Genomic DNA, 12198 nt, shown 5'->3' with positions numbered 1-12198 from the left:
GAATATCATTTGTATTAAAAAGAGAAAAGAGATATACAGGGCAAAAAAAGAAAATCAAGAAAAAAGATACATGCAGAGAAGAGTGCCTCAAAAACAAGAGAGAAAAGTAGGCCAATTTCCCCACCTTCGACATTGTCATCAACAGGGAAAAAGGCCTATAAGAAAACTCTCCAGAGCGAGACTAAATTGTGAGAGCAACTAGAACATACGGTAACGGGGACGTTTTTGAGCATCCATTTCCAAATCCATTTTCACCAGCGCTGGCCAGGAAATGATAGGATCAAAGGTATTGTTTTTTGCCGCAGACTTAGCAAGGAAGTCCGCAATTGAGTTTCCCTCCCTAAAACAATGAGTGATTTTCTATTCTATTGAATCCAGGAAAGGAATTAACCCACACCATCGCTGGTGACACATCCACGGCACCTCCCGTTTTGAGAGCAATAATACCACTGCAACCAAATCACAATCCACCAAAAGGCGCTACACACCCATGGTTTTTGCCAGCTCTAAACTCTCCATCACAACCAAGAATTCAGCCTCAAAATTGGTCTTTACACCTATCATCACTCTGAAATTACCTATAACCTTAAAGTTGCAGTCACGAAAAACACCACCTATTCCCGCCCTGCATGGATTGCCTAGCGAACAGCCATCAATGTTCAATTTAATCCAATCCTCCATAGGAGCACACTAGAAAACTTTAAAAAAATCCCGAGGCCGACGATTGGAGATCTGAAACCCAATCCTCCTAGCACACAAAAGATCTGAAACTGTAAGGGCTAACCCAGAGATGCAATAAGACTGAAGACTTATATCATTTCTTAGCAGCCCAAAAACTTGCACCACAGATCGCTAGATCCCATTATGAACTCTAGAATTCCTCTCCAGCCAAATAAAGAAAGGAATTAAAATAAATCCTGACAGCCATGCCCACTTGAAGGAAATTGATTTAGAATTCAACTTCGACCAAGATAACAAGGAATCCACATCATTAAAAATAGGCCAAACTCTCCCAAAGCAGTCGCAGAATTTTCTCCAAACAATTGTAGAAAAACTACATTGGTAAAAAACATGATGAAGAGAATCTTCGGCAACACCACATAAACAACACTTGGAAGCAAGGGAAATACCTTTCTTTTTAACCAAATCATTAGTAGGAATTTTTCCTTTCATCAATCTCCATCCAAATGTTGCCTGGCGAGGCTGAAGCTTCACTCTCCAAACAATCGTGTGCCACCCAATAGAAGGAGAAGGACGACGAATCACCTCCCAAGCCAACTTGATCGAAAAAATTCCCGATGAGGATGGACACCAGTGGCAAACATCCTCTTCATTAGAAATCGCTATTGATTTCTTTGCCAAGGCAAAAAAATCCAACAAAAAAGTAGAGACATCCCTTGGAAAGTTCCATCTACCGTTATCTATAAAATCAGCTACCTTTGAGGAAAAACCAAGGAAGGAGGATTCATCCATCCCCGATGAGGACACCAGCGAGGATGTTCCCAGCCATTTATCAACCCAGATTTTGATTTTCTTCCCATTTCCCACTATCCATTGAATATTATTAGAGACAATATTCCAAACTTTTTTCAAGCCCGGCCAAATGGAAGACTTTTTATAACCACCCTTCAAAAAACCATCCTTGTTCAGGAACCAGCCTCTAAAAAATTTTGCCATAACCGTGTCCTCGTTCCTGATCTGCCATGCCAGCTTGCAAAGACAAGCAACATTAACATCTCTGAATCTGCAAATTCCCAATCCACCCTCCTTCTTAGGCTTGCATACATCCTCCCATTTAACTATAATTTTCTTTTGGACCTACGTATCACCTGCCTAAATAAAGTTACGAACCCATCTCTCCACCATTTTCACCACTGATTTAGGCCACCAATACACAGTGAAGCTATGAACAGGGATACTAGAAATCACAATTTTCACTAACTCCACACGACCCACCATTGATAAGAGCTTACCTTTCCAGCCTGCTAGTCTATCCTTGATTTTATCAACCAAAGGAAGCATGTGGGCTTTAGTGACCCGACCTTTAAAAATTTCCACTTCTACGTACTTTGTCGGAAGAGAGGCTACATGAATGCCCAACCAATCGCTGATGAACTGCTTCCTATGTGGAGCCACCTTCCCAAAGAAAATCTTACTTTTATCCAAGTTGATTTTCTGACCCGAGAACTCCTGATACTTGGAAAGGAAGCTATGCAAGTTTCTTACATACAAAGCAGATGCATTCATAAAAATGAAAATATCATCAATGAAAAGAAGATGAGAAGGAGTAGTGATACCTCTTGAACTTGAGAGAGATTTTAATTTCCCTGCAGCCACAAGACTCTTCAACCCTCTATAGAGCACCTCTTCAGCCACAATAAATAAAAGAGGAGAAATGGGATCTCCTTGCCTTAGACCATGACTAGCACCGAAGTAGCCCACAGGACCGCCATATATTAGGATCGACATTCTAGAAGAAATAAGGAGCTGATGGATCCTTATTTGTGGATGGGGGAAGCATCTATAGTGGACGTCTGTGGCAGTGCCCTCTCCCCGCTCATCAACTCCAAGACTAAGGTCTCTGAAATAATATCGGATGGCAGATGGAAATTCCTAAAGTTCACTCTGAAGCCTTTAAGAAGGTTTTCTCTAATGCAAAAAAAATTAGAATTCCTCAGGCCGACATGGATGATCACTGTCTCTAGAGTAGGACCTCCTCTGGCGTGTTTTCTTCCTTCTCTGCGTGGAATGAAATAAGAAAGAGAAATCCCAAGATCCCTTGGTTGTCTAGTTTGGAACAAATATCTTCAACCTCGGCAATCAATTTTTGGGTGGCAGTTGATGCATAGGAAACTTCCCACAGATAATAATATTATCCTTAAAGCCATACCCTTGGCCTCAAAGTGCTGCCTCTGTGGATTAGATGCTGAATCCTTCAACCACATATTTTTACACTGCTCCTTCTCCATGGAAATCTGGAAAAAATACTTGGACTGTTTTGGTATAACTTGGCCTAGGCCTATTGATCTTCATCAGTTATCCCAGTGGTGGGTGAGAAAAAGAAAAACTCTTTTGATGAAAGATGTTTGGTCCATAGGACTTGTGGTGATTTTGGACAATATTTGGAGAGAAAGAAATATCAAATACCATGATGATACTCATCACTCTTTCGTCCAAATTTTTAAAAAAATTAAGCGGGACATTCAAGATGCCAGGTGTGAAATTCAAGATATCCTTTCAGTCTGAAAAAGATTTGGATTTTTTTTTCTTTTTTCCTACTCTAGTTGTTAGTCTATTGTAATTGGGGATTTTTTTTTTCCCTACTGATGGCAATGCCGAAGGTGGGGTCAAAATTTTCCTTTGATATCTCTATTCTTTTTCCTCATTAATAAATCTCTTGAGCCTTTAGCGAAAAAAGGAGCTGATGGATCCACTGCACCCATTTAGCTGAAAAGCCAAATTTACTCAGAGTTGCAAAGAGGAATTCCCATGAGAGAGAATCGTACTCCTTTTGGACATCCAACTTGATCCCCATTCCTCCACCTCTCACCACAGAGAACATCAGATTAGCCAGCTGAGAGGCTAAACTAATATTAGTTGAGATGATCTTCCCTTTCTAAAAAGCTCCTTGCTCATCCAATACCAACCTTGGAAGAAAATTAGATAGCCTTGAGGCAAGGATCTTGGATAGAACCTTGCAGAAAAAATTGGCCACACAAATAGGTCTGAATTTATCTAGAGAAGAAGCCCCTGCAAGTTTAGGAATCAAGGTAATGAAGCAATTATTAACACCCTAAGGAATGCAACCTCTCATGAAGAAACTCTTGACAGCTCTACAAAAATCCCACTCCACAATATCCCAACACCGTCTAAAAAAAATTCCTGAAAAACCGTCAGGATTGGGAGAACTATCAGGGTCCAGCTCCCAAGCCACAAGCTTGATCTCCTCCATAGTGGGAATTGCTTCCAGAGATTCATTATCCCGATCATCCAACTCACAACGAATATAATCCAGCAGCTCATAATGATCACACCTAGGAGTGGCTCCATGAAATTTTTTAAAGAAATCTGCAATATAATCTGATATATCTCGAGGATCATGAATCCAAGAGCCATCCTCTCTCTTGATGGCACTTATCTGATTCCTGGCTTGCCTCATTTTGACAGATAGGTCAAAAAATTTAGAATTCGTGTCCCCATTTTTCATCCATCTTATCTTTGCTTTCTCTGCCCAAAGCTTCTCCTGCATTTGGGAAGCCCTTAATAGAGCCATTTTGCATCGGCTTCCTTATTAAAAAGATCATCTGACATCCCCAAGGCATCAATTTGAGATTGGACCACTTTCAAATTTTCAAAAGCTTTATTCACCTCTTCATTCAAATTAGGGAAAGCTTCCTTCGCCCAGGAACACAACTCAAACTTTAAACCTTGCAACTTTTGAGATAAAATATATATTGGACACCCCCAATCTCATTATTCCAAGCCTTCTTCACCACTGAAATTAAACTTTCATCTTCCATCCAAAATGAGTGGAAACGAAAAGGAGTATTACTAGGCTTTGGGACAGAGTCCAATATCACCATCATGGGAGAATGATCAGAAGCAGTACATAATAAATTTTGCTGCATAATGTTATGAAAGAAATCTAGCCACATTTCTTTACAAAAACAGCGATCCAAAACAGCCGCTACGTGACCACGCCGTCTATTATTGGTCCATGTAAATTTTCTACCCTGAGAGGGAGTAGCCATAAGCATACTTCCATCCACAAAAGCTTGAAAGTCAGCCGCCGACCCTAAATTTTATCTCCCAGGACCACGTTTCTCATGAGAAGCTAAAGTGGCATTAAATTCACCCATCACTGACCAAGGATGAGAAGCCATAGGAAGGGCACACAGCTCAAACCACAACTCTTTGCGAATAGCTCTAAAGCTACTAGCATGAATAAAAGAAACTCCCACCTTACGACCCGCCCAATCAAACATTACAGAGATTTGTTGCTCAGAAGTAGCAACCACCACTAGCTTATTGACCCTCTTCCACATTATCCATAGATTCGGCACCTTAGTCTGCCGCTCATTATGGATAAATTCTCTGTTGTACCCAAGCTTATTGAAAAACAAGGACGAGAAACTACTAACCTGAACCATTGGCTCCGCTAAACATACAAAATCTGGGGCAGATTCCCCTAAAAAAGTTCACAAAGCCCTTCTTCTAGAGACCTTCATACAACCACGCACATTTCAATAGAAAATCCGCATAATTAATTTTTTGAGACACCCCTCTGGCCAGACTTATTAATCTAACCGACCTTCTTCTTCTTCTGGCGACCTGGAATAGCCCTCTCACCATTCTTTTCTCGCTTGTATAGCTTTGTCTACTGCCATCACCTCAGAAAAAGACATGGCTACTCTTCCCCTAGAAATTTTGATAGCAGGAATTTTGTCCACCACAGCGACTGAAAATCCTGATTTGAGACCAACACCCCCACCACGAAGGCCGCCTCTGCCCCCTTACCCGTCGTCTACCTCCGAGGACTAATGGAAATGGCTCTCCCACGAGCAGCTGTTGGAAAGTCCTTCACAGGACCCTGATTTCCCTGAAACACTTGCCCTTCCTCAGCTATTCCTAGGACGGCATCATCTTCCGAAACTGGGTCGGATTCACTAGAGTTGGTATCCGACACAGAAGGAGAAGATCCATCCGACCCGGTAATAGAGTCCCCATCTGTCCCTGAAGGAATCTCAACTTCTGAATTCGTATCACCCATAATTGGCCTACCATCTTTAGCGCTCACCAAATTGTGAAAGTCCAACTGGATTTGTATACTACCCCCCACAACAGTTCCATCCAAAGGTGTCCCAACTAAGGAAGGAGCCAAGATTGATGCTTGTAGATTGGAAGGATTTGAACTCAAATCCTCACCCCTCCTCAACGTTACCTAAAAAAGAAGGCAAAATTATGAGAGGAACCAGAGAAGGAACGCCTGGATTGGAAACTACCAGATTAGAATTTATCTCAATCTCTGAGTTGACTCCAACCGAGTTAACTCCTTCATCAACATACAGCGCCCCTGGAATCCTAGCCTCAGCTGCCATGGCACTTTGCTTCTCGTCCCCTATCTTCTTCTGCCTGTAAGAAGATACATTGTGGCCCACTTTCTTACAGAAACCACAGCGTTCAAAATGGTCTTCATAAACTATTTTTTGTCAAAAACCAAAGACCTTAGAGGTTCCAGGTTCAAGGCGTTCAACCTGAACCTCCTCGACCCTTGAAGATACTTCAGAAATATCAATCTCAACTAAAACTCTTGCATAAAATCCCATCAAATCCTGACGACTGTGACGATCCAGAGCTACCGGACGTCCAGCCGCTTTAGCAATTGAGAGTAGCATATTCTCATGCCAATACTCTAGGGGAAGATCTGAAAAACGAATCTAAACTAGCTTTGTCAGGGTTTGTTTTTCATGAATGTTGAAATTAGGTCTCCAGTGCTGAAATCAAATCAACTGATATCCTATCCACATCGAGCTACGCCTCCATACAGCAGCCTTATCTCCTTCGCTACTAAACTGAAAAATAACAAAGCCCTTTCCAGGGGGTGCAATATCATTTCATGGCTTAATTTCCATTTCTCTCTTGCTTCCTGATGAAGAGCATCTAGAGAAATTAAACGGAAATTAACCTGCCCAATTAGTGCAAAGCAAAAAATCTTCCTCTTCTCCTCATAATCTGACTGAGGGATCATGATTCTTATAATATTCCCAGCCTGAATAGGCTCTGGAAGCACAACTATCTCAGGCCAGGAAGAGTTTCCAACCTCTCTCGTATAGGAACATTTTGGAACAGCCTATGAGATTCTGGTCCTCGATCAATTGATTCCTTATCACCACCATCACCTTCTGATTCATCTTGTAGATTCAATCCTCCCAAATAACCATAACCATCCGACGTAGCCACCCCCTTCAAGCACTCCTGAGTACCTATCTTCATTATGGGTCTCTTGATTGCCTCACTTATGGGTCTCTTGATTGCCTCCCTCTTTGAGGAGGCCCTCCCCTTAGTAGTTGGACGGACCACCAGTAAGGAGATTTGGGATGCTGTCCATGTGGCATTCAACTCTCCTTCAACCACTCGGATACTGTCTCTCTTCAAAATTTGGTTCATAAATTAGATGAGACAATTACCTACTTTCTCCATCAAGCCAACTCTCTCTTCAATAAGCTCGCCACAACTGAGAAACCCTTACCTACTGAGGATTTCAACATCCACATCTTCAAATCCCTTCGCTCAGACTATCAGGCTCTTACCTTCATCATGATGGCTAGACCAGAATTGATTTCTTACAATGAGCATCATGGACTCCTCATGAGTATACAGATTTTGAAAATGTGGTTGCTACCTCTTGGGGTGAATAGGTCTCAGGAAATCCGATCTCTACTCTTATGTATAAATTAAAGAGATTGAAGGGGGTTCTAAGAAATTGGGCGCGCTCATCTTTCCCTAATTTTGATAGAGCTCTGGAAGATGCAAAAAAGACTTTAATGCAGGTGCAAGAAAATATTGAAGCCAATGGCCTAGATGACCATTTGTTTGCTTTGGAAGCTGCTGCCAAGACAGCCCTGGTGAAAGCTTTGGAGAACCACGAAAAACTTTGGGTTGAAAAGGCTAAAATAAGGTGGATGAAACAGGGTGATAGAAATTCTAAGTTCTTTCATTTGTCTGCAAAAATGAAGAGACTTAGAAATACTATCAAATATCTCAAAAAGAATGATGGATCTATGGTGGAAGGTCAGGAGCAATTGGGTGACTATATTGTGCAATTTTATGAGGATTTTCATAAGGCAAACCCAATCATGGAGCATGCAAAGGTGCTGGAAAATATTCCCTTGATTCTTCAACAAAGAGATATCTACAGGCTAGACTCCATGCCAGGTGATGCAGAGATAAAAAGGGCAATGTGGGAACTTGACCCTAACAGTTCTCCAGGGCTAGACGGTTTCTCTGGTGCTTTTTTTAGAAGATGTTGGCACATTGTGGAGAGGGAGGTATGTAATGCTACCCGATTCTTTTTTAGTACCAGCCACATGCCTAGACGGGGTTAACAATAACTTCTTTGTTCTTATTCCTAAAGTGGAGGGTGCTTCATCTTTGGTTAAGTTTTGCCCGCTTTGCATGGGGAATTTTTATTGTAAGATTTTATCTAAAGTGATGGAAATGAGATTAGAAACAGTGCTTCCAAATCTCATTTGAGACAAATAGGGTGCATTTCAGAAGGGAAATCTCATCAACTCAAACATCAGCCTGGCATCTAAACTTGCTAATATGATGTTTGCTTCGACCAGAGGAGGTGGCCATGACTTGAAAATTGACATTAGAAAAGCATATGACACTATCTCTTGGCCTTTCATGTTTCAGGTTTTGCAAAAATTTAGCTTCTCAGAGAAGTGGGTGACATGGATGTGTCAGATCTTCATATCCACCAAGATTTCAATTCTAGTCAATGGTGGTCCCTAGTGCTACTTTGGGGTGGAAAGATGGTTGAGACAAGAGGACGCAATTTCCCTTATGCTTTTTATTATTACAGAAGAGGTCCTATCCAGGGGGTTGAAGAAACTTATTCTTGATAACAAAATTAAGCCTATTCAAGGGCCTAGAGGTGTTTCAACCCCAAGTCATATTCTGTTTGCAGACGAAATCTTCATTTTCACAAATGCAACGATGAGGTATGTCAGAAATTTAAAAGATTTCCTTTTAAAATATCAAGAATTCCCAGGGTAATGTATCAATCTTGAGAAAAGTAAATTATTCATGGGGAAAATATCTCCTGCTAGAAAGCAGAATATTTCAGAGACACTGGGAATTCCGGTTTGTAGCTTCCCCACAAGATATTTGGGGGTGGAAATCTTCAAAGGGAGAGTGAAAAAATATGCCTTGTTGCTGATTATGGACAAGGTTAAAAGGAGATTGGCTAGATGGAAAGGCAAGCTACTGTCCATAGCAGGAAGGGTTGAATTGGTGCGATTAGTTATTTCAAGTATGCCTACCCATAGCTTCGCAGTATACTGGTGGTCGTCGTCTCTTCTTACAATAATGGAGAGATGGATGAGGAAATTTATCTGGACTGGGAGGTGGACACACTGAGATCGATTATTGTGAAATGGGACTCTCTGTGTACCAAGGAGGAAGGTGGTTTGGGAATAAGGAGCCTCAGAGACTCAAATATGGCCATGCTCTGCAAAATGGTTTGAAGAATGAAAAATGAAAAGTCAGCTACAACCTCTTTTCTCAAAGCTCTCTTTGTCAAGAAGGATGGTAGAACTCTCAGAAATTGTCGTCCATCTTCCATTGTTACAGGTGTCAGGAAGATGTGGGGCTTTGTGGGTGATAAGGAGCGTTGGATCATTGGCAATGGCCAGCTTGTGAACCTCTGGAGGTAGGTGATTTCATTAAAGTTGGAGAATGGTCACTTCCTGAAGTTTATTCTCCCATTCTCAAAAATATTTTTGACAGGATTAAGGAGATAAAATTACCTAGAGTGCCTATGGAGGCATTCTGTGCTTGGTCGCTATCATCATTGGGTAATTTCACTTCAGCATCGGCGTGGGAGGACATCAGAAAGAAGTCACCCAAGGTTCACTGGCATTTTGTAATTTGGCAATGTGACCTCCCTCCAAGGTACTTGACTTTTAGGGGTGCCTGGTGTATGGTAAGCTCTCTATGGATGAGATAGTGAGGTGCAAGTATGCTAAAGAGAGTTCTCACCATATTTTTCTTCAATGTCCTTTCTCGGTCTCCATATGGGAAAGGTTCCTCAACTACTTTTGGGGTTCCCTGGAAAGACCATCAGTCCATTAAGTCCTTCTTGATGTGGTGGAAGAGGAAAGAGAGTATGATTAATGTGAAGAAGCCACAGAACATGGGTTTTTATTGATTACAGCCCGCATATGGTGGGGGATAAATAAAAGACGCTATGAGAATAGGGCAAGGTAGGCTGGATTTATTTTTGAAAGTATTCGTCAGGAAGTTATTCTCTGTAACGGTAGCAGGAATGATGAGGTGAAATCAGCTTCTGATGTCGTATGCTGTAGGAAGTTGGGCTTGGAGATTAAATGCTTAAACACCCCCTCTCCCCTTAAGGTGCACTAGTGTAAGCCTCCTTTGAACTGGTTGAAAGTCAATGTGGATGGCGGCTCTCTAGGCAATTCAGGAAACGCAGGAGGTAGAGGTGTTCTGAGGAACAGCCAAGGTTGTTGATGGTAGCTCTATGGGAAATCCGGGTCCAATAGGAGGAGGAGGCGTTATGTGGGATTACCAAGGGAAAGTCTTCTTTTCCTTCAAACTCTCACTTGGCATCAGTTCAAACTTCTATGCCGAATTCAGGAATTTACTAGAGGGTATCAGTCATGCCATGGACCAAGGGGTTTTCAATTTGTGTATAGAAATAGACTCTATGGTAGTTGTTACAGTAGTTCAGGGTAAGTCTCTTCCTTGGTTCGCTCTTCAAGATTGGCTCTCCCTGCAGCACTACCTCAACTCTATCTCCTGGAAGATCTCTCATTGCTACAGGGAAGCTAACCCTGTAGCGGGTTATCTTGCAAAATAAGCAACAAAAACTGGGGTCTCTAGAACTATGGAAGAATTTCCCTCCCATATTATAGAGGAAACTAGATGTGATTTATTTTCCAAACCAAGATTTAGATTCTACAGATAGCTTTGGAGGGCCCTGTTGATGGTAATGCTAAAAGTGGGGTCGCTTCTTTAGCTAAGGATTTTTTGATGTACTCTATTTTTTCTCTTTTCTTTCTTATTTTAATACAATTCTGATTCTTAGCAAAAAAAGGAACAGCCAGGGTTAGGTATGTGACTCCTTTAGTATTTTTCTGGGTGTAAAAAAGATCTATGACGCTAAGTTCGAAGCAGTGTTAGAAGGGATTAGGATGGCTATGATCTATAATGCTAGGGGTGTGTCGATTGAATCAGATTCGACAACAGTTGTGGCTGCTGTTCAACAAAATCAGATCCCCTGGTTCTCTCTTCAAAGATGGGTATCTTCTCTCCAATTTTTGGAATCTATCCCTTGGAAGATTTCCCACTGCTTTCGTGAAGCTAATACTATGGCAGATTTTTTGGCTAAGAAGGCTTCCTAGTGAGGTGTCTTTGAATTCTCTATAAATTTTCCCGATCATATTTCCAATGATTTGGAAAATGAGGCAATGGACATGCATAGATTTAGATTCTGCTATGTTCGGGGCTTGCTTTCTCAACTGATAGCCATGTCGAAGGTGGATTTTGCAAGTTTTCCTAGCGGTTTCTGTTGTGTCCTTTTTATTTCAGTTTGATGTATTTCTTCTCCTTTTTTTAATAAAATTATATTTTAGCAAAAAACAATGTCTTCTTTAATCACACTGTGTAGTTATCAACCCCTCTGACGATGCATCTCCAAAGCTTTCTTAACATGGTTGTGACAAAGGTACCAACTTCTCTAGTGGCCATGGTACTAGCACCCCTAAGGGGCGTGGAGTGGTCGAGGGAATAGTTTTGACCTTGCAAATGCTTTTGCACATAGTCCTTGCACCATTTGTAGACGTAGAATCATCAAGCTGGCACATGTTATTATCGATCACACAATCCGAGAAACCATCAAAAGCCCCCAGTCCTCCCCACCCTTACCACCTCCACTCCCTATCAAGCACCCCACCTATGCTTCTAACACCTACTACATCGGTAGCTAATCCCGTTGTCCAAACCCAACTCCCCCCACCTCCACACCTACCATCCCTCCCCCTTTTTTCCCATCAAAATCCTACACCATTACCTGGATCCCTGACACTAGTGCTACTCATCATGCTACACCTGGCATCACTTCCTTCTCCACCTTCAACCATACATAGGTAACAACCAAGATTGAGGGTGATAATCTCATAGTGATTAACATCCTAATCATAAAGCCTCGATACCTTGGCGAATCAAGTTCATTATTGAAGACTGCTAGTCTCTAGCTTCTATCTTTGAGCATGTCTCCTTTTTGCACACTTTGAGAGAGGACAATGTTTGTTGCTGATTTTCTTGCATCTAGTGGCGCTCGGAGCCAATCCTTGCTTTCTTGGAATTTTCTTTCCCCTTCTTACATTTCTTTTCTTCTGTGTTGGAACAGTTTTTCCCTTATTTTATTTTTCAACATTTCTTATTACCAAA

The 12198-nt window shown here is 41.6% G+C and overlaps 1 protein-coding gene across 1 annotated transcript; it reads left to right on the top strand.

The window, feature by feature from the left end:
- The first annotated feature begins 7544 nt into the window (after positions 1–7544).
- LOC122084900 lies at positions 7545–9251 on the top strand. The gene is made up of 2 exons (XM_042653320.1): positions 7545–8048; positions 9054–9251. The coding sequence occupies exons 1-2, from the start codon at positions 7545–7547 to the stop codon at positions 9249–9251; spliced, it is 702 nt and encodes a 233-aa protein (XP_042509254.1).
- Positions 9252–12198: the final 2947 nt, after the last annotated feature.

This window comes from Macadamia integrifolia, chromosome 7, assembly GCF_013358625.1.
Source record: "Macadamia integrifolia cultivar HAES 741 chromosome 7, SCU_Mint_v3, whole genome shotgun sequence".
In the NCBI taxonomy this organism is placed as follows: Eukaryota; Viridiplantae; Streptophyta; class Magnoliopsida; order Proteales; family Proteaceae; genus Macadamia; species Macadamia integrifolia.
Note: the sequence above shows the minus strand (reverse complement) of the source record. Positions and strands in the feature narration are given on the sequence as shown.